Source organism: Podarcis bocagei (genome assembly GCF_964188305.1).
Source record: "Podarcis bocagei genome assembly, chromosome: 1".
NCBI lineage: Eukaryota > Metazoa > Chordata > Lepidosauria > Squamata > Lacertidae > Podarcis > Podarcis bocagei.
Window position 1 is genome coordinate 60,602,132 of NC_138125.1, and position 22,814 is coordinate 60,624,945.

General features: G+C 41.8%; 1 protein-coding gene across 6 annotated transcripts in view; it reads right to left on the reverse strand.

Moving 5' to 3' along the window:
- Window positions 1-22,814, reverse strand: part of ANO1 (anoctamin 1) — a 159,890-nt gene that overhangs the window by 69,670 nt on the left and 67,406 nt on the right. For all 6 annotated transcript variants that reach the window (XM_081163996.1, XM_081164000.1, XM_081163997.1 and 3 more), the window contains exons 2-5: window positions 19,578-19,756; window positions 12,810-13,136; window positions 2,693-2,791; window positions 508-659 (exon numbers count right to left, since the gene is read on the reverse strand). In XM_081163996.1, the coding sequence (XP_081020122.1) occupies window positions 508-659; window positions 2,693-2,791; window positions 12,810-13,136; window positions 19,578-19,756 (757 nt within the window). The remainder of the gene's footprint in view (window positions 1-507; window positions 660-2,692; window positions 2,792-12,809; window positions 13,137-19,577; window positions 19,757-22,814) is intronic.

Here is a 22,814-nt window from a genome sequence, read left to right on the forward strand (position 1 = left end):
GCTGACAGGACTTGTTAGTTGAATTATGGCCCCAACTCATTCCCTCTCATGCCTGCCTCGGGCAAACACTGAGCATTTAACAGACTGGTTTTTCTCTCCCCTTGATTATACTTTGCTCCTGGCAAACATGAAGACTGAAACACAGGATGGCCACTCTATTGTTTGGGTCGCTTTGGGATGCAAGTGACATAACCCGATTGTTTTTAGCTTTCGGATGAGAACAATCATAGCTATATGATTGGTCTTTCTTTATTGACGTTGCTAACTTCGGAGAGGCACAAATATTTCTTTGTTTAAGACTTTCTTAGGGAAGCTGACTAAGACAAGGCTCTTCTTCGAGTCGTACGAGATCTTGTTTATTTGGAAAAAATGATCATCTTAGTGCTAGTTGCATCTAAACACTGGCCTACGTATTTCTATTAATATTCTCATGATTTATCTTCAAGTTGTATTCCCAGAGGCCGAGTTTGCTGAAAATGACATTAAAGATGACGAACTTTGACTTACAAGTGTTGTTTCTCCCTGGAGAAGGGGTAGGAGAGGCGTTTCACTGTCTGATGTTTGTGTTCTGCCACTTTAGGTTGGATGGGCTCTGTTATTTTTTGAATTACGGAATTGATTTTTTTCAATAGGCCATGAGGTTGATGAATTTGATATACCTGAGGACCAAACAAACAAACAATCCATTATTTATTTCAAGTCATTGACAAAGGATACCAAGGCATCAAGAACAGAACATTCTTCAAAAGAAAATCAAAATCAAAATCTGTACAGTACAAGGGGCAACGAAATAGGTGGTAAGTACACCCTTTGCATGCTCTCTGCCAGTGGGAGATTCTAGTTAGTGAAGTTCTGCTCTGGGGAACTCTGAATTGAACCCTGTTAATGTTTAAAACAATAATAATATACAATAAATGATCCCAAATAAAGGATTAAGTAAATTAGAACAATTTATACAGATTGCAGAATTTTCTTTATCTCCCATCCCCCTTTTTAGCAATGAGTATACATAGCTTTAGTTACGGTATAATAGTACTTCCTGCTTTGGATCATGATGCTCCCATCTATTTTGGGAAAAGAACAATCCTACTTCTATGCAGTTGGACAAGATCTGATCCCTTTCAACCCTACACCTCCATAATTTAACATTCTTCAGTATAATGGCAGGCTATTGTAAAATTTAGAAACATAATTAAAACAAGTAGCATGATAAATGGGAATGAATCAGCTCCTAATCTAAAACTGAAATCCCAAAGTTTAATTTTAGTTTTACTTGCAATAAATTACTATGTACTCTCAGGCTGTCTCCTGTTCCATTAGAGACATTTCCCTGCAGAGTCTGCTTTCTGCACTTAGCATGTCATTAAATATTGATCCATTTCTCAGTTTTGCACCCTGAACAGGTACAGATACTTCCCTCAGAAGCTTCACATTCATCACATCCTCCTGTCATCTGGTGACAATGTGCTGTCACTTTCATAGTGACAATTCAAAAATTCATTGGGAAGGTAGGACTAGGTCCAACCAATCCTTTCATGCTCGCCAAATGTTGGGCACAGACATGGGACTCTTCACATGCATAAATCTATATACGGAACCACAAACTTGTTGTGATGTTGCTGGTGGTGACAGGCAGCGCTGGAGTGAAGGACACAGAACCCACCTTATTTGTATTTGCACTTTCACATCAGAGCGGTGGCAAATCACACACAGAGAAAGGAACTCTTTCCCTGGGTCTTTTCTATCACCCAAGCATTGCAGCTGCAATGTCCCACAGCATAGGGAGCAAGGCTTCTTGTCATAGACAAGAAGACATGGGATTCAATTACACTGCTGCAGCAAGACCTCTAGCACTGATGGCGAAGAAATGTCATTCACCTTGTGACTTGGCTACAAGGCTTCCCCTCAGAGGATATTTAGAACTTCACTCCTGTTGGGATCCATGCAGTTATGTCTAACAGAGAACAATTTCTCTATGTCAGCAAGGCTACCCTACAAGAGGAGAAGCAATGGCATCTAAAAGGATACGCAACCATTTTAGGTTTGCAGAGCAGATGTGCGTTGTTCATGTTAGGGTTGCCACCTAACCCTATTTTGGTTTACCTGATCATGCAGACTGTTTCTTATCTTGGGAGAAGGGTTTTTTTTGTTTGTTTCTTTTCTTTTCTTAAACAAAATGCCACAAGTATGTGCAGAGTGCTGTTCCTTGATGAAGAGAATATTCCCTTGTTGGTCCTGAGGTTGTTTGGACATGCCATGGTACCTGGCATACTGTACTTGGTTATCAGTCTGCCCGTAAAAGGCTGTGGTGGCCTCATTAGTGTTGTGAGGCAGTCAAGGAAAACATAATAAGCAGTCTCTTGACTGAGTGTGGGAGGTCAGCTCTAGAATGGGTGGATGTTAGCAATAGACTAAGGTGCAGCCATATGAAATGCAAACCTGGGCAAGCTGCTTGGGTGCGATTCATGGGAAAATGGATATAAATGTTAATAAGCAAACTGCAAAATGGTAGAAATTTCCCCACGTGCATCTCAAACCACACATTTTTATGTCACTGTGCAGTACATTATAAATTGTATAGCAAATTATATTAAGTAGAAAGCTAATTTCTCCACTTCTTGTATTTTTTAAAAAAACACTAAACCATAAATAACTTTTATGTTTCCTAGTATAAAATAATATTTAAACTAACCTTTTTTGTGGGCATCTTCAGTTTCATAAATTCTGCTTCCCGGCACAAAACATTCCAAGGTGCATGTATTTTCACAAATCCAAGCCCATGTATTTTTGTCTAAAAACATTTGGAGGGAGAGAAAGGGAAAACTTTTTATCAAATAACCTGAAACACAAATCTGCTCAATTTCACACAGGCCTGGAAGATCCCCCCCCCCCGAGCTATTTTCCAAAAGCTAGTTTATTTGATATGTGGATGAAACTAATGACTACATTTCACAGAAAACAAAGGATGCGAGAGAGATAACTCTGATTCACGTAAGACATAAACAAGTGAACAATCATTTAAAGGATAAGTCAATATCCCATAAAAATAGTTTGTGAGCATAGCACTGATATTAAACAGCCCAGATTTAAGATTAAACAATAAAGACATTTTGTAAAGGAAGTGGAATCGGTTCACTTTCCACAGTGGCTAAAGTTTTCTTTACAAGGGCGGAAGGGTTCTAAAACTATAGCGGCCAAGAGAGGAAACACTTCAGCTAAGTGATTTTTGGGAAGCTCTTTTGTATCTTGGGGAAAGTTGTAGAGCACCTGGTTGAATGCAGAAGCTCACAGGTTCAATTCCTGGCATCTCCCAGGGAGCTGCTGTCAGTCAGTGTAGTCAACACAGTGCTGGACAGACTGATGGTCTGAATCAGAATAAGGCTCAGTATAAGGCTCCCAATGTTCCTATTGCCTTTGGACAAGAACCAACACAGGGGTTGGGATGAATCTTTAGAACAACTGTTGAGCCAAGACTAACCATTATTTCACATTTTCTCTTTTTAAAGGCTTGTTCTGCACCCAGCACAGTTCCTTCTGTAGCAAGTGTAGATGCTGAAAGGCTCAACGACAGTGCCAAGTGCTGCCTGCTGCGCAAAGCAGATCACATCAGTGCAACTGACATGTTTAAGGCAGCAGTGCTTGATTCAAAGTCTGCTGCTGGCAATCTCTGAATGTAATTAGTCTCAAGAGGAAGGCACAATGATACCTGTTTTTAAATAGCAATATTTGAATCTGCACATATATTACGTTTCCTGGCGTGACCAACGTATTTGTCTCATCAGCAAATAAACAACAGAAGCTTCCATGAAAGTTAGTCCACATAATTGACAAACAATGTCAAGAACATTGCAGAAAACTTCAAAGGACAGCTCTGTACAAAAAGCAATTCGAAGAATGGGTGTATACAGAGTTCCTCCCCCTACTTTTATCAGTTTTATGTAAGAGGAATTTCAATCCTTTCTCTAGAAATCTGAGGTTTACAATGATTCTTAAAAAAAAATAAAATCTAAAGTTTAGGTTTTATTGAATTTTATTTTAGAATAATTATATATATTTAAGGGGCTAGTAAGGTAGCATATACATTTAAACTACAGGTACTTTGTTCTATCCAGTGTTCCCAAGCAAAGAATTATCAATGAACACATTTCCTGCATCACTGTATCTACCAAGAAAAGCATTTTCTACTAAGTTTCTGTTTCTTCCCCACTTGTTGCAGACTCAAGAGTCCCACTAAAAAAAGGAAGAAGAAATCCTTGCTATATCTACCAGGTAAAGATTGAAATGGAAAGTGGCAATGCACTAGAAACACTGGATTAAAATTCATTACTCATTTACTTCACAGCAGTCCAATTCACTGAATAGCTGATAAACAGAAATGTGTTTTCTCTTTATAGTGCCATCTATTCCTGGTCTTGTCTATAGGATGATCACTTTAATGTCTGATTGATTGCCTAGCATAAATCTGGGTGTTTAAAAGTCTGCTCCTCTGCAATGTTAGTTTTGCTTGCATTAAGTAGCTGTTGGATCAGGCAATACTACAGATTTGAATTCTAGTTTTAAAATTGTTTCCAGTCTAGTAAGTAATCTACAACCAGTTTGTGAACACCAGCTCAGAGGCGAAGAGCATCTCCTCTCAGCCTTTTGTTCCACCGCTGTTGCTGCTGTACTAGTTTGCACAGGCACAAAAGCCTGTTTTCATCCTGCCGCCCTGTGCACCTGCTTACTAGAAATACATTACTCAAGGGACATAAATAGCTGCCAATCTCCAATATGGCAAAGCTTCAAAAACATGTATTAGCTTACTTCACAGAGCAGAATTTAATCAACTTAATATATGCCTTCCTTGAAACAAGCTTTTACTTTTAACCAATATTAAAGTCAGCAGTAAGGCTTCAGGGAACTCTCAATGACAGCCAATCAAATGACTGCAAGCCTCCATTTTGCCCTATTTCTAGAACTGATCTCTCTCTCATCTTCAAACACTTGCTTATTGTTGATATTATATGTGGATATGTGCAGCTGCAGCACAATCACCATATGTGTCTACTCAGAAGTAAGCCCCATTGAGCATAGCAGGACTTACTCTCAAGTAAATGGGTATAGAATCACAAGCTTAGGTTGCAATCCTGTGGCCCTCCAGATGTTGTTGAACAACAATTTACATCATCTCTGACTACTCCACAAGGCTAGCTGGCGCTGATGGGAGCTGGAGTCCCATACCTCTGGAGAATATACCCACTTGGCTGGGAGTAAAGTTCCCTCAAAGTCAGTGTGACCTACTCCAGAGTAGACATGCATAGAATTCTGCTGCCAGTCAGAATGCATGGAATTCTTCTGCCTAGAAATACTACTATTACTGTAAACACTGTATTTGGTAAAAATGATAAACTAAAGTGAAGAATACCGTCTGTCCAGGAACATGTTAATGTGCCTCTTTCAGCATAACTGCACAACAATATCAAGACATGTATCATAGTTATACTCTGGGATTACACAGACTAATGGTGTATCAAACAAACCTTTAATATCATCTTCAGATTTGTTTGATATAGACTGTATGTATATACAGACTGTATCTATAAAATTTATTTAGTCTGCCTATATCATTATTGGCCTCATTTATTTTCAGTGGAAGGTTCAGCACCTCCTCCCAATTTATTCCTCTTCAAAAGTGGTTTCATTATTTATTTTTTGGCTGTGGGGTTTTGAGCTTACCTCTTCCATTGCAAGGTGGCCAAGGATGGTGTTTGAGCTCCGCCACTCACCAACCCAGCACACACCCTGCAGCATTCCTAGCTGCCCACACTTCCTGGAATGAAAAAGCCCCGTGGAGATGTAACCTTATGAAGTCTTCTCCTGGGTTTTGGTTAACTGTGGGCACTTGGGAAGGCTGCAGAGTGCAGACCACTGGTGAGATGATTTGTAGAAGCTAAGTGACACTCACAAGCATCCCTCAGCCACTTAAAAGTAAGGTAAGTGCAAAAAAGACCCCTAAACGTCATTCATTACTGAGATTTTATCTCCCCTCTGATCATTTTCAAATGCCATTTCTTTCCCCATCAACTTATGGGCACTGGTGGGGGAGGGGGGACACAGGATTAAGTTTTGATGGAAACAAATTTTATTAGAATGTGCTGCTAACTTTGTGGGTTGTTTAACACATAATACCAGATTACAGACTGAATGCTCTCTCCCCTGCTCCTTACTCCTCCATGCTCCAGTTCACTTAGTTTTTTCTAATTTAGTTCAAGCCATAGTTTGCTGTTGCATCCAAACTGGCAAACTATGGCTTGTTCATGGCATCCAAACCAAAACTGGAAATTCCATTCAAATCAAGGGCAAACCATAACTTGATGATTTGGATGTACAGTAACTGGAACACTGGGGTTTGTTAACTTGACTAAGTAATATTAAAAGACCTTATACTGTGTAACTGAATTGGCCATGGTTGAATGGCATCTCCAACATTTAAATTAGACATATGACTCTTAAAGTCTGATTAATTTAAATACTGAAAATGTCATTCAACCTTCACCAACTTTCTATACGTGGGTGAAAATGTCCATCAATCCAGACATATTTGACTTCAAACAGTAAAACACACCATTGAATGATAAGTTGTTGTCACTTTAGATTCAACTAACCATTTTTCTGCCTTGTGTTTGGTAGATGGTACGTCAGTCACTAATTACAAGTTTATTCATGGCAGCCTAAACCTGTTTCACTCTCGAAAAAAGAATGGCTCTCTAAAATCTGGTATGTCTAAACTAATGTCTAAGGTAACTGCTAAATTCATGGAGTTAAATCTGTTTGTTTTTTGTGTTTGTTTTTTTACAGAACTAGCTATTGATTTTTGGAAATGAAAAGCATAATGTTGATATTAACCTATACAATTACTTGCCAATATCAAAGAAATTATTGTAAAATGTTAGGAAGAATTGCTTCAATTTTATTGTATTTTAGATGTGTAACTTGAAACAAAAAAGTGCAAGACTAATGACCAAAAATAGTGCCTTAGGGCAGTGTTTCCCAACCGGTGTTCCGCGGCACACTTCTGTGCCGTGAGACATCGGCTGGTGTGCCGTGGGAGGGAGGCGGGCGAGTCGGGCGGCGAGAGGCGGCGGCGGCGAGGATCCGCGTCGAGCCGGGGGCGGCTCCGCGGTGGTGGTGCCGAGCGGCGGGGCAGCGCGCGCAAAAGGGAGGAGCGCGAGACAGCGGAGGAGGAGGAGGCCGGCATGTCCGGGCAGCAGCAGCAGCAGCAGCAACTCCCGGCGACGGCTCCTCAAGCCCCGCCGCCGCCCCCTCCTCCGCCCGCTATCGCCGCCACCACCACAGCAGCCGCCGCCGCCGCCTCAGCTGCCGCCGTCCCTCAGTCCCTCGCTCTGCTGCCTCCTCCCACCCCGGCAAGGGGGAGGGAAAAAACTTCCACTCTTGTGCGTCCCTCCCGGCGTGACGCTGCGCGCTGACGTCACGGGGCGGGGCTTTAATGGTGGTGTGCCGCGAGATTTTTTTCGGGTAAACAGGTGTGCCGTTGCCCAAAAACGTTTGGGAAACACTGCCTTAGGGTACAATCCAAACCTGCCCACTATCCTGGCAGTGCTCCACTGCCAGGGTCAAAAGAGGCAGTAAGATTGCTTGCAGGTGACATAGTAATCAGGCTTAAATTGGACCATATGCTGTTACTCAATGACCCTGAGACTGGTTATGGGTCCTTCTGCTGGTGCGCATCCTGCCCATGGCACTCCCACTTGCCTGGCAGGCAGAAGAGGGAGGTTGGCGTTTCCCAACTGATGCTTCCAGGCTGTTGGCAGCTTAGCTGGGGAGATGGATGGAGAGACACCTCCACTCATTCCATTCCACCTCCCTGCCAGCCTAGTGTAAGGGGAGTTAGGTGGGCTGGATTGTCCTGTTCATATGTACAAAGCAGTACAAGCACATTTGTAGAAGTAGTCCACAGTGTGGAAGATCAGGAGGATTGAGTACAGGATATCACTAAACTGCCCTAGCTCCTACCACTTGTTCTCAGATAGATTTGAAGAGAAAGTTGATTGTTTGCTGTTTTCACAATCTAAAGAGGGGTTATCAACCTCAGGCCCAGGGGCTGAAAGCAGCCTTCCAAGCTTCTCTATCCTGGTCCTTGGAACTGTCACTAGGTCACACTCCCTCACTGGCCTTGCTTCAGACTTTCCTCAAGCTCTTTTGCCTGGTGGGAATGTGTCCCTGAACAACAATAATGCTTCTTGCTTGTCTGGACAAAGTTTGGAGAGATGTGTGGGTGTCCTTTTGCATTCAGCTTACTGAACAAAGGGAAGTGTCAAATCCATTGCCCCACCCACTTGTGCCTCCAGCCCCTCAGACGGTTGCCTGTGAAGGAATGCAGTTCTCATGGGGAAAATGGTTCCTCTGCCCTGGTATAGATTCAGGCACTGAAGTTCAAACACAGCTCCTCAGTCCTGTAAATGCACACACAAATGCATATTCCACTTTCCTCTTCAGCTGATGTGTTGGACTCAATTAATGATAATATTCCTGTACCTTTAATACAGCATGAAAATGAGAGAGAAAATATGAACTGCTCGGATTTTCTGTTCTATGAACTATTGTACACAAAAGAGTTCTGGTTCCATGTTGACTCTGGCAACCTTTAACGTGGAGTCTGAAGGAAACTGACTTCAGCAGCCAATTGAAATTGAGCCTCTGCCTTTGAAATTAGTATGTCTGGGATTCTCTCTGTTAATCATGCTGGCATTAGTTCACTCATGCCACAATTATTATTTGAGATAGGCACTCTTTTAATAGAACACTTTGCTTTGGCTAAGCAGGTGAAAGGAGCTATACTGTACCACTCCTCTTTAATCACAGTGTAATTGCATCTTGGAGCCCAGCATTTAATTTGGAACTTTTGCTAAAAGGTTCCCTTGAACAAATGGAGGTTAAAATAGCAGTATCAATACTTCTTTTTGACGGAGAGTTGGAATTCCTATAGCCGTTAGACAGAGAAATATGTGGATCTTTTAAATACTCCTTCAGACCTTATGTGGAAGAAAGCTTGAGCATGAAATTCTAAATGCAATTTTTCTTGCTTCAGGCTTCAGTTTTAAGTCCAGTGGAACTATTTCTGTGAGCAAATGCCTTTTTGCATGTATGTGATCTGTGAAACTAAAACAGCACATAATCCCACCCTACCCCACCCCATTCTGCGCATCCTTATCTGTGCAAAGGTAATACTGCAGGACATTTTAATGTCAGAATTCTTTTTATAGCACTTGTTGGTGGGGTGGGGGAGATTTATTCAGAGCCCTCTCTCCCTCTCTGCCCTATGACAAAGGCACCAGATTGATGTGGAAGTGGGGTGATTGTCATGTTCCAAACTTTTCGGAATTTGAGACTTGATTCTAAGTTGCTTTGGGTCTGTCTGTTAATTTAAATGGGTTTTTTTTGGTCAGTTCTTCAGATGGGAACAAAAGACTTGCTCTGGATCTGCTGTCATCATCAGTTTCTTAAAACACTTTTAAAAGAAAAAATATTTTTAATTATAACTAATATTTTCTAGATCTAATAAAGGCATTGTAATAATCCTATGAAAATGGGGTTTTTGAGCACTGGTGTATAAAACTCTACTCAGGTTCCTATATATGAGGGTTAAATCATTGGCATGCTAGAAAGTTAATTTAATGGGGTTCATCATATTCATTCTAGGGTTTTTTGGCTAGGTCACATTATTAAACCTTGGTATATGGGCTGAGGAAAATGGTGCAGAGTTTAAAACGTGCTGAAGTGGTCATCAAATGCTGAACAAAAGACAGCAGATCCAGCTTTCCCTGTCATTGCATCTGTTGGGACTTCTGCCTGTAATGCAAAGGCATAGGGCCTATGTGAAAGGATGGACAACTTTACCAATATATACTGAGTTCCCACAGCCACCAGTAGTGTGGCAAATTTGGGTTATGAGATGTGAGTTGGAAAGTGTGGTGAACGAATCACACAAACATTTTGCAACACTTTAGACTTTCTGCTAATACACACCCCTGTATGTACCCATGTGAATGGACCCTTGTTCTGATTAAATGAAAAAGGTTTATGTAAGGTTAGAAAAAAATCTACTGGAGGGCAAGGTCTACAGTTCTCAAAGTACAGCTGGGGTCCTGAGGGAAAGGAGCAGACCTGGCAAGATTAAGTAAGAATATTCCCAGATCTGCAGAGATCCGCTTACAGAAGTGTGGGTGTCTACAAAGGACTCTGCTGGGATTAGAAAGCACTGGGATCTTTGTACAAAACCACAGGCCTTTCTCTTTACTTCAGTAAATAAGTTTCTTGTTAAATTTATTTTGCTTCTCTGTTGCTCATCTTCACCCTTGCACGACTACCCTTCTAAGAGGCCACTAGCAGAAAGGGACACGTCCTTGTGGGAGATAGTGCTGACAAGGTCAAACTATACTTCCGTGGGAAACTCTCTTTGCCTTGGAACCATGCCCCATAACTGAAACGATATCTTCCACCTATCTGTCTCCTCTACCATACAAATTCCTGACGCTATTCTGTTCATATGTAAGGTGAAACATACGTTCTTATTATCATACAGCTGTAATGTTTTAAAGCTCATAGCCATATCCACTGTTTGTGTAGACCTTTTCTCTGGCTAAAGCACCTTCCCCTAGAGGCATGGATATAGACCTTTAAAGTTTACTCTGTGCAATCTTTTGCATGTCTATTCAAAAGCAAGCCCCACTGAGTGCAATGAGACTCGGCCTGTCAACACATTACCAGTTTAAAACAAAGCCAGATCGTTCTTTTTCTCAATTCAGAAATTAGGTGGCTTGGAGGAAAGCACTTCAAAATGCAGCATTTTGTGACATGTCTATACCATTTCCCAAAACAGCAGTGGGAACACGCTGGGTGCAGAGTAAACAGGAGTGTGTGCTGGTCTTACTCCCAGGTAAGTAAGAACAGGATTGCAAATAATCCTATACTAACAGTTCTTTTGTCAGGATGAGGTTTAGTATTTTTAGCCTGTCTAGTTTGAGCCCTGGAAATATTCACATTTTTATCACTAGAATACAGTCCTTAATACAGCTGGGGTGGGGGGAATCTGCATAATAAGAAATAAAAGGGAATTTTCATTTTGCCGATAAGAATAGTTCGCTTTCCCAGTGCATGTATTATCAGCAGTATTTAATACAATAGAGCAAAGTCTGCTTGCATTTATACACACAGACACACCACCTCAGAATAAATGTGGCATATATGCCATAGCCCCACTATGGGTGACATTTCTAAACACTTTTTTAGGGGGGGACACACACAAACCCAATCTTACGAATTAAAAGTAGCACTGCGTGGGAAAGGCTGGACTTGATTGTTTCTATTTGCAGAGATTTTTCTTTTTATCATGCGGGAGCACTGAAAAGTGATACCCCAACCCCAGCCCCAGTAGTAGGAAATTCTATTACAGTGGTGCCCCGCAAGACGAATGCCTCGCAAGACGAAAAACTCGCTAGACGAAAGGGTTTTGCGGTTTTTGAGCTGCTTCGCAAGACGAATTTCCCTATGGGCTTGCTTCACAAGACTAAAACGTCTTGCAAGTTTGTTTCCTTTTTCATAAAACCGTTAAAACCCAAGGTGCATTGCTTGAAGAGGTGCAGTTGCGACTTGACTTCGAGGAGCAACTCATAGCACGCGGTATGGTAGCCTTTTTTGAGGTTTTTGAAGACTTTGGTGATTTTTGAAGCTTTTCCAAAACTTCTTTTGCAGCCATTTGGTAAGTTAAACTTTTAAAACTTTTTGGGGGGTTTTTGGATTTTGGGTTGGGGTGTTTGGAATTCAAGGACTTGGTGTTGAGGAGGGGTTTGCAAGAATCTGGAAGCTTGTGTGGTTTTTCTCTGCATTTTTATGATTTTCTGTGACCATTGGGCCATGTTTTTTTAAAAAAATAATAATTCTGGGTTTGAATTTCTGTGTGGTGGGTGGCTGGGGGAACAGTTGAGGAGGGGTTTGCAAGAATCTGGAAGCTTGTGTGGTTTTTTTCTGAATTTTTATGATTTTTATTGTTCCTTCAATTTTTGAATTTATTGTTCCTTCAGTTTTTGAAATGCTCTTTACAGTATGTGTGACTTTAAAGAGCACTTAATAAACTCTTGTTGTACCAAATTTGGCTTTGGGCTTTGTTTGGACTTTTTTTGACCATAGGAACGCATTAATTGAATTTCAATGCATTCCTATGGGATTTCGTGCTTCGCAAGACGAAAAATTCGCTAGATGAAAAAACTCGTGGAACGAATTAATTTCGTCTTGCGAGGCACCACTGTATGTCCTCCCAAAGGTGTCTCAGTAGGAGAAGGGAAAGCTGTATCTCTTTTGTTCCCCACTCCACATACTTGTACACCTGTCATCGGAATATGCCCAAGGCCCACTGCTCAATAAGGTACGGCTCTGGAAATCTGGCTTTCTACACCTATAGCATGGATGGAGCACCTGTGGCACTCTGGATGTTGTTGGACTCGAAGTGTGAGCAGAATGGCAGAGCCATGATGGGTTCTCCCACCACCATAGCTTCACCACACTGACCTCACTGCTGCCTCTCCCCTCTCCCAGTAAGCACAGCTACACAGCTGACTCAAGGCCAGGTGTGTGGCGCTGCCCTTCCCCTCAGGACCCCTCCTGTTGAACATACATAGCAAGGTCATAGCTGGACCAGCTCTAAGTTACATAATATGGTTTCTGGACCTCAGGAACCTTCCAGTGCCTCACCTACCAGTCTTGGCAAATACATAGCCCAGCTAATTTTTAAAAAGAATGAAGAGAATAATTACGTCTTCATCTCTTTCCAACTCAAGACCGGCCTGCATAAGGTTGTTTTCGTACTCTTCTCTGCGGACTCTCTTGTCATCTTCATGGTAATCCATGTGGGGCTCACTGTCGTGCATATTAACCTGCCCTGCTTTCCCAGGAAGCGGCTGGTCCTGTTTGAGGCTCCGAGGCCCCAGGTCATTGAAATGGATCCGCCTGGTGAGCGTTCTGCTGAAGGAGGACTTCTTGTAGTGGTAAACCAGGATATAATCCACTTTCCTTTTCCCGTCTCTGAAATAAAGTCCATACTTGCAGTTGGCATCAGGATCTTGCGAGAATGAATTCAATAACTGCAATGAAAGGAAAGGAAATGTGTTCAATCATCTCTTTGACTAAGCATTAAAATAATCAAGTATTAAGTATTTCTTTTCAGCCACAGCAGAAATAGCCTGTGCTATCAGATTATGAATATACTCAACAAAATGTTACAAGTTAATACGTTTGCTGATTGATTAGTCAATAAGTTCAGTTATCAGATATATATGTGTGCATGTATGTATTTTCTTGTAACCTGTGCTAGTACTGCCTTTTGCAGTACAGTGGGCTTAAAATGTGTTAAATGGATTGATAAAATAAGCAACTTTTAAAATACATATTTGTACCCCAGCTTTATTATGTGATGAATCCCAAGGCAGCCTACCATGTGTCTCCCTGGTGGTCACCTATCTAGGCAGTGACCAGCCCCAAGTTTGATAAGGCTGCCTAAGAATCTTGGGAGCTGTACTTTGATCAGTGCTGGGAACTGTAGCTCTGAGAGGGGGAAACTACAGGTCACGTGATCCTGGAGCTCTTAAACAGCGCATGTGTAGCCTAAGCCTCAGCAAGATGGTGGCTTCATGTGCCTTCAGGCTATATCTTGGGTGCAACACAAGATAATTCAGACAATCAATCTGAGGTAAGTGATCAACACAAAGTGACTTGCCTCTTCAGCTTTGCACAGTGAACTGGATGTGAACCCATCCTCATGGGGCCAGATCTCAATTTACTACATCCTAACCTTCATAATCTGACCTTTCCAACTCAGAAATACTTGTGTAGATCAACTTTAATTTCATCACCAGTTTTATCCTTCAACCAGTTTGTGAGTTCTCTAACTTTTTGTGCTTTAAACCCAGCTGAGATCCTTTGCCCTTCTCCACTGAAGGCATCTGTGTTTTACTACTGACAAACAGATTAATAATATGCTCAAACATTTGTCACTTCTCTGCATCATGTGAAAAAGAGATCATTTTTAACAGAGATTGAAAGGAGCCAGCTGGTCATATAGCTTAGCCAAAAAGGCCAGTGGACCACAGCCAGGGTTCAGTTTTTTCATTCATTACTCTTTCTCATGGAAAATTAAAATGGAAATGCATTTACCAGTCCTGCCCCCTGCAACTCCATGATAACAAAATATGGATATTGCAATTAAAACTTGCATTGTTAAATTAAATTCCTGAAAGATGTCTCTCCAGATGAAAAGGTAACATTTGGTTGTGCATCCAAGTGCATATTCCATTAAAAGCAATGTGGTACAGATAAACGACGCTTATATTCAGATGCACATTTGGCTGTACATCTTAATTACATGTTGTCCTTTAAGAAGGCACTGCCTCCATTGCAATCTAAAAGCTCTTTTAGGTGGAAGGAGAAATTAGGCTTGAAAGGTAATTCCTTCCATTCAACGCCATTCCAGGGGGGCTTTGATAATGCTCGACTGCTGTTCTTCCTTGCTTTGAGAAGAAAAATAGATGTTATCTTATATGGTCTTGTTTTGTGCAAGGGGACATGTGCAAACTCTGCTTTTGAAAAAGACTCTCTGTCCAACCATAGACCACTTCCAACGTTGCCTCTAATGGTGTGCTAACTTCTACAGCATGGTAGCTCCTTGTGCCAGTCTGTAATGTTCGAAGGAAGCAATTATTATGTGAGGAGAATCCATTCTGTGGCTCCTTCCCCATGGCACTGCTAATTTAGTTACAAGGATAGGGAATTATTGCACAGAATGACCACTCCCCACATTAAATGGGGGGCGCCCTTTGAGTGGTCACACGCAGCCCCCTGGACCCTACGCTGCACCATTAACACAGGCTTGGCTTCGCCTTCCCCAGGTGGGATACCTGGAGGTCTCTGCTAACCACAGCCAGTTGCCCAATCCCGCCTGGGGAGGCGTTGACAAGGTGATCAGGCCAGGTAGGGGGAGGGACCACCTGCCCACACAATAGGGGGAGGATCCTACCTGGGAATTGTCAGTTGGCTCCAGAGCTTCTCCCACCCTACCCACCCTCAGTTAAGACTTCTTTTGCATGTTAACCTTTTCTCCATAGGTACGCGGGTGCTGCTACGTCAAGGGTGCTATTGAAGGGCAGGAAAGGAATTCTCCTGCATTGGCAGGTTTGCCTTTCCCGTAGCAAAACGTCACAACTTTGGTGGTATCAGGCCTTGGGCGGAATCCTTTAGTCTATCTTTCCTAAATGGGGGTGGGCGTGTAGCGGTGACCCACGCCCCCTCCTCTTTGTGGCGGCGATACCAGGGTTCCCCGTTAAAGGGGTTTTGAGGGGAAGCTTTGGCCATACACCTAGAGGTTGTCATTGCTCTCCCCTGCGACGGCGACATAACGGGGGTGGGCTCTCTCTGCTTGAACATATGTTCTCCAGAGCCAGCCCATCCCCCCCCCACTAGATAACCCTGATGTTCCCCAGATCCCTGGCAGGGGACTGGGAGGGATAAATGCCCAATGCCTGAGCCAAGGTCTACCCATATCTGAAGCATAATAAGTTGTGGCCAATTTTAATCCCATAGCACGTTGTCTTGAGTCTTTATTCCACATGGGGGCTGCCCAGGGTTTGGGGGACTGTCCACGCAAAGGAACTGTGGCATGGACTCCTCCCATCACTTTGGACAAGGCTAGTGCAATGAGGCATGCAGCTTTTCCCATGTCACTAAAGGGAATGTCAGCCTCGGACAGCCAAGGGCAGATGTTGTTGTATCATCCAAAGAACTCAAGGCAGTTCACAGGATAAAAATGTTGTTGTACTGTATACTTGAAACATTAGTGCCACACTCTTACTAATTAAGTGCAAATCCTAAAGCAGAAGAGGCAGACCCAAGATTAAGTGCAGATGCACTGATAATTCAGTTCCAGCTGTTTTAAATAACATATAAGCTTGTTGTTTTGGTCCCTTCAAACAACCACCAGCAGGCAGGCCAGTGGGGACACACCTGTTCTTTGAAAGGAGTATAGCACTTAGTGCTTCAGCCATTCCCAGGCTAAGTTAGCAGATGCTAGCTGTGCCTCAAACACAGTTTTCCAGCTGGGTAAAGTTGACACCTTAAGACCACCAGAACAGAACAAAGGAACTAGAATGCAAGATGTATTTGTATGGCTTGGGTGGTAAAGACAATACGGATGTTCCAGATCAGGATCTTCATGTATTACACCCACTTTTTCTTAATTAAACAAAGTACTCAGAATTATTCCTTTATTAGGCTGTAAGAGGAAAGAAAGTCATTGATGCTTCCAAGTTTGCATGTGTGGTCTCTCTCAAGAGACCACTTTTATATAAATTTGGCTGTAGTATAAAAAACAGATGCTTCCTTTTGAGAAAGAAAAAACATATTTTTGCGCCATTTCTCAAAGATGTCTTGGCCTCCTGATCTGCAAAGTGTTTTGTTCAAGAGCTTTTAATAAATTCTAGTCTTAGCTGAAGTGACTAAATGCTTTCATAATGTGGAGAGATGTAATTAGTTAAGTTTTAAAACTGTGCCAGGCTGCTGAAGAAGCATGAGAACTACATGAAAGGCCAGAAATGTTATAAAGAATTAAGTAAAAATAGATTGTTAATGGACCAAAGTGGAAAATTTAAGGTTAGAGTGTCTTAAGTTAAATTTTAGAACGAAAATTGAGAAAGATGGAAAGGACTTGCTGAAATTGAACTAGAATACAAAAAAGGGAAGTGTGAGGAGGTTGATGAAACAAGTATATGAAAGGTAAAGACATGGAAAGGCTGGATGTGTTTTTAAATGTTTTTGTTCTGTTTTTTTATTGTTTTATTGTATTGTTTTCTTGTTATTTCTTTTTGGGGTTTTTTATGTATTGTAAGGTATTGTTTTGTTTTGTTTAATTTTCTATTGTTCTTTTTCTCTTTCTGTAACTTGCAAACTCCTAATAAATATCTTTCAATAAAAAAAAGAGAGAACTACATGAAAGGCCAAACCAGACATTATAAGAGGCACACAGGGATGCCACCACTATGCGCCTCTTCACTCTATTTTCTTTGTAATGTATAATATAAATGTAATGTCTGATATGACGTCACTGTGCTGATCACATTAGAGTTTAAGAAGTGCAGGGGGAGGGAAGTGCACACACAAGCTCCCCCCCCCCCCCCGCCGCCCCAGTTTTCCATACAGGCTTCTCTCAGACCTTCACACGTTGAAGGTCTGACTGTGACTTCTAAAGATACTTAGACAATACTGGCCTAATGACGAATGGTGAATAAATACCCAACCTTTTTATGCACCATACAGGGCACCATACACCATATACAGCATGAGTTGACACTATACATAGTTTCATTTTCAAATGGTGCATTTTCACGAAGCCCTTCTAGTCGCTAGAATCTAGTGCCCCTTTCAGTGGCAGTATCTGAAATTCAAAGCCCTGTCTTGGCTGCCATAGTTCAAATCTGGACAAATTTCTGCTCCCAATCACCCATATCTACAGATGATTTGAATCATCCTTTAAATGTCTTTAAATTGTTGTTTTTAGCTTTTTTAAAAACAAGAATTTTTATGTTTTATTGTATATTTTTGTAAACTGCTTCGATGTTTTCTTATACACACGTGGTATATAAATTTTGTTAAGTAAGAATAAACAAATAGGTAGCATTTTCCGAGCTGAGAGATGATGTCTCTGGCTTCTGCTTGTACGTATACAGCTCTACAACCCTCTTTGCACACTGTGTGCTCATTCACTGGAGTCACCCTATAAGTCTTCCCGGTGTTTATACTTGGGAAGAAACAAACATTCACCTTCTTGCTCTGACATAGGCACACTGAACAACTCCCAGATTCTTGCCCTGTAGCCAACTAACTCACAAGCAGACACAGGAATCAATTATTTCCACTGTAGAGTTTTCATCGTAGGAGTTTCATGTGAAAGAATTAATTAAAAAAACTAACTGCAATTATGGCATACCCCCCTAAGGTTATGTTTCCATGCTAGCCCCAAGCCATTATGCCTCTGCAGGTCTAGTTGCCTGCTGCATTAAGGTTTATAAGCAGCCCATTTTTGAAACAGTGCCCATCTAAAGAAGTTCCAAAGGTGAAAGATTTGGATAAACCTGAAGGAGATAAATACCAATAAATCTGTATTCAGTAACTGATCCAATTTATACACATAATTAGCAACGTGATTTTGAATAAAAAGGTTTCTTCTTCTTCTTCCTCTTCCTCCTTTTATTTGTACCCCACTCATCTGACTGGGATGCCCCAGCCACTGTGGGCAGCTTCCAACAGATTTAAAAATATAATAAAACATCAAACATTAAAAACTTCCCTATGCAGGGCTGCCTTCAGGTGTCTTCTAAAAGTTGTATAGTTATTTATCTCCTTGACATCTGATGGGAGGGCATGGTGAATATTTTCTCACCACAATTTGAAACGCCAAACCTCAAAAGGCAACTCAGTATTTATTAATATGTTCCCAATGGAGAAAAAAAGTTCTGCTTGTAGGACATTGCTCGAGAACAATGACAGAGTCCTAGTTATCCCTTCATCCGAACTTTTTTCACTTGCTTACCAAGAAATAATCAACACTGTTTGTGGTCATTGTAATTCTTTTACATACATTTGCAGCACAAACCTGTGCATGTCTACTGAGAAGAAAGTACCACTGAGTTCAAAAAGGTAAGTGGGTATAAGACTGCAGCCTTCAGTCTATACTTCACTGTCTATACTTTTGAATTTAATTCCCCTATACAAAAGCACATGACATAATACATGTATTAGCTTTTAAGATGCCGCAAGTGTCGTGTTTTTGTAACAGAAGGCTCACATGGCTCCCTTCCTGGACATCGATCATACACTTGGGATCCTATTAGTTTGAGGTTTTCACTTTTTTATGGCTGCATAATATGCAAATGCCAACAGGTAAACTTCTTCCCTCCCTCATCACAGCATTTCTATGCCAAGGAAAGTTTTGCCCTCTGCAAAAGGCATGAAGTGTGATATTAGAGGGACAGAGGCTAATCCTTTGTGCGTTTGTGTGTGATAATATCGCTAACATTTAAATCTCAAAGCATATTTGGGAACAGCTGCCTTGAGGGTCATTTTGACAGAAATATAAATGATTTTAATAAAATAAAGATATACTATTTCGAAAATTTCTTAGTATAGTACTGCAAGGGGCAGCTGAAGGCTGCACAAAAACTTCCCACAAAATTTAGATTCAGCAATGCAAGTATGTGTGTGTGAGGTTCTGCTATCTGGACTGAAATACCCGCTTAAAAATGCACTGATTAAAATGAAACCTTCTCATTCAAGCCCTCATTAGGCAGTGAAATGCTGTAATGTTTTTTAGCGTCAGACATCTGAAACAGTCGTAGTTTTGGAAGGAATACTGTACAGTGGAGTGCACAGTTACAACCCTGGGGTTATAAGGGGCAAAAGGACAGAGATCACAGACAGGATTATGTTGTTAGCAGCTAGATATGTCAACAAATAGGTGAGAAGACGCCTCCTCAACTCACCGTACTCTCGGTGCGAACGTATCCTATATCTTCAATAGCTCTGATGTTGATAATGTGGATCCCTTTCTCGTCAGCAGGTAGCGTGGAGTATTTCTCATTCACCCTCATTGTTCTTTCATTAGGAGAGTCTCTGAAATCTTCTGGCAGAAACTCCACCCCGTGAAATGAACCATCGGTGTCTGGAGGAAAGAGAAACAGGTTGTTTTAAAGCCTTTCATCACTTCTCATCCACAGTCTCTCTCTCTCTCTCTCTCTCTCTCTCTCTCTCTCTCTCTCTCTTCCCACCATCCAGCTGGAACTTGTCTTGTTCCAGTCAGCATCTGCCCCTGTCTTTTGTCTCTCTTCCCACCCCTTTGTGGGAAGAGAGACAAAAAAGTACCTCCCCTGCCAGCTTTGCCTTACGCTCCCCTGGTTCTACTCAGAGCACTTCTGAGCTTTCCCTAGGTTTCTTCTTGACACTGGCTTCCCTAATCAGCAGCACTGTAGAAAGGATTCTGTGTTTCAGGATATAGGCACCACCAATGAACTACGTATTCCAAACTGCACTGGCAGCTGAGTGAACTGGATTTCTAACTGATTGCTTTAGCAATAGCCATTGCAAATTAATTGGGCTCAAATAAATAAATAAATAAATAAATAAATAAATAAATAAATAGCACAAGCATTTATTTAAAACAAACACCAGAGTAAGACACACCCACAAAACACATAGCATGCTAACCTATTAGCATTACCATTATTTATGTGAATTCTAAATATATGTAATGGAAACAGAATCCTCACAACCAAACCTGTTGGCAGTCCTGTCAGTTTGACAAAACTGACCACTTTAGGTGAAAGTCCCCTCCCCTCAAAAGATTTAGCTCACTCACCTAGCCTGCAAACAGGTAGCTAGAGTTGTCAAAACTTGTCCAACTTTTTGTTTATGTGTCATGCCACTCCAGCAAGGGGCCCTGAATGCCCTGCCCTGGGTGATGGATGCACATTCCTTAAAAGCACATCCAATATCCTTTGGCATGTGTGGACTACTGCGTGCTGATCAATTTGCTGGATCATAGGAAGTAGGTAGTAGCTTTCAAAGATACATCAATACTCAGTAAAGCTAAATATGCCTTGTAACGCCATCCTGTACATTTCTACTCTAAATTGAATGGGATTCACAGGTAAGTTTATTGCAGCCTGAGTCTATAGTGCCTTGATTTTAAAGTACCTGGAAACTCTGTATCAGCTTCAGCCGAAAATTCATGCTAAAGGAGTCATTCTGACATTAGAATCATAGAATCATAGAGTTGGAAGAGACCCCAAGGGCCATCGAGTCCAACCCCCTGCCAAGCAGGAAACACCATCAGAGCACTCCTGACATATGGTTGTCAAGCCTCTGCTTAAAGACCTCCAAAGTAGGAGACTCCACCACACTCCTTGGCAGCAAATTCCACTGTCGAACAGCTCTTACTGTCAGGAAGTTCTTCCTAATGTTTAGGTGGAATCTTCTTTCTTGTAGTTTGGATCCATTGCTCCGTGTCCGCTTCTCTGGAGCAGCAGAAAACAACCTTTCTCCCTCCTCTATGTGACATCCTTTTATATATTTGAACATGGCTATCATATCACCCCTTAACCTCCTCTTCTCCAGGCTAAACATGCCCAGCTCCCTTAGCCGTTCTTCATAAGGCATCGTTTCCAGGCCTTTGACCATTTTGGTTGCCCTCCTCTGGACACGTTCCAGTTTGTCAGTGTCCTTCTTGAATTGTGGTGCCCAGAACTGGACACAGTACTCCAGGTGTGGTCTGACCAGAGCAGAATACAGTGGCACTATTACTTCCCTTGATCTAGATGCTATACTCCTATTGATGCAGCCCAGAATTGCATTGGCTTTTTTAGCTGCCGCGTCACACTGTTGGCTCATGTCAAGTTTGTGGTCAACCAAGACTCCTAGATCCTTTTCACATGTACTGCTCTCAAGCCAAGTGTCACCCATCTTGTATTTGTGCCTCTCATTTTTTTTGCCCAAGTGCAATACTTTACATTTCTCCCTGTTAAAATTCATCTTGTTTGTTTTGGCCCAGTTCTCTAATTTGTCAAGGTCGTTTTGAAGTGTGATCCTGTCCTCTGGGGTGTTAGCCACCCCTCCCAGTTTGGTGTCATCTGCAAATTTGATCAGGATGCCCTTGAGTCCATCATCCAAGTCGTTGATAAAGATGTTGAATAAGACCGGGCCCAAGACAGAACCCTGTGGCACCCCACTAGTCACTCTTCTCCAGGATGAAGAGGAACCATTGATGAGCACCCTTTGGGTTCGGTCAGTCAGCCAGTTACAAATCCACTGAGTGCCCCCCAGCATCAGGTTCTCAGATACTGCCTCTGACACTGGAAGCAGTACATTACAAAAGTCCTTTGTGAAGAAAAATGTTAATACGTGGATTGACTCCCTTATTAATACAGAACTGAAGAACTGACTTGTACAAATTATTTACAAGCCAATATCACACCCCTAAAATGTGTGTGTGTGGGAAAGATTTAGATACTGAAAACTTCAAATGAAGTGTTCCCAGCTAACTGCATTTTGGGACTTTGTCTAAGCCCAGTTTGGGGAAGTATGGGAACTGTCTGGAACTCTGTTCAGATGAGTCATTTCTATTGTAGAATCCCAAACAACTGTCCATCTGCCGGTGTGTACACCTGAGCCCATAGTGCCATCACCTTTGGCAATACATGACGTAAGGCAGAACAAATATAGCAGCATAATAGGCAGGGAACCATGAATCCTCTTTGTTATGGATAGCAGAAGAGATGTGAAATGTAAATATCTCCCATAATACAATATTGTACTAAGCAGAAGACCACTTCAAGTGAATTTAATATGAGGAGAGTGCCCACAAACAGTAGGTGAATGCAAATCCCAAGATTTCTATAATCAGTGGCTGGCCTCATATGGCCTCCTCATATGGAAGACTGAAATGAAGCACTTTCATACCTGCTCTCTTTGTCTCCTAAGTCCACTGTGTTAACTTTGGATGTTTTGAGAATGCAAAATGCAAAGTACCACTGTAAATGTCCTCATGCCCCTCTGTTTCTCTGGTCTTTCCTTTATCAGAATCAGAAATGCAGGCAGGGTAAGATCCATAAGTAAACCACCCAAGCTTTGTTCACCTTACCTAAGATTTTCCTCCCAAGGCAGGAGTTCCAATTTGTGACATTAACTTTTCCATTAAAGGATGAGAGGTTGTTTTTAGAATAAAA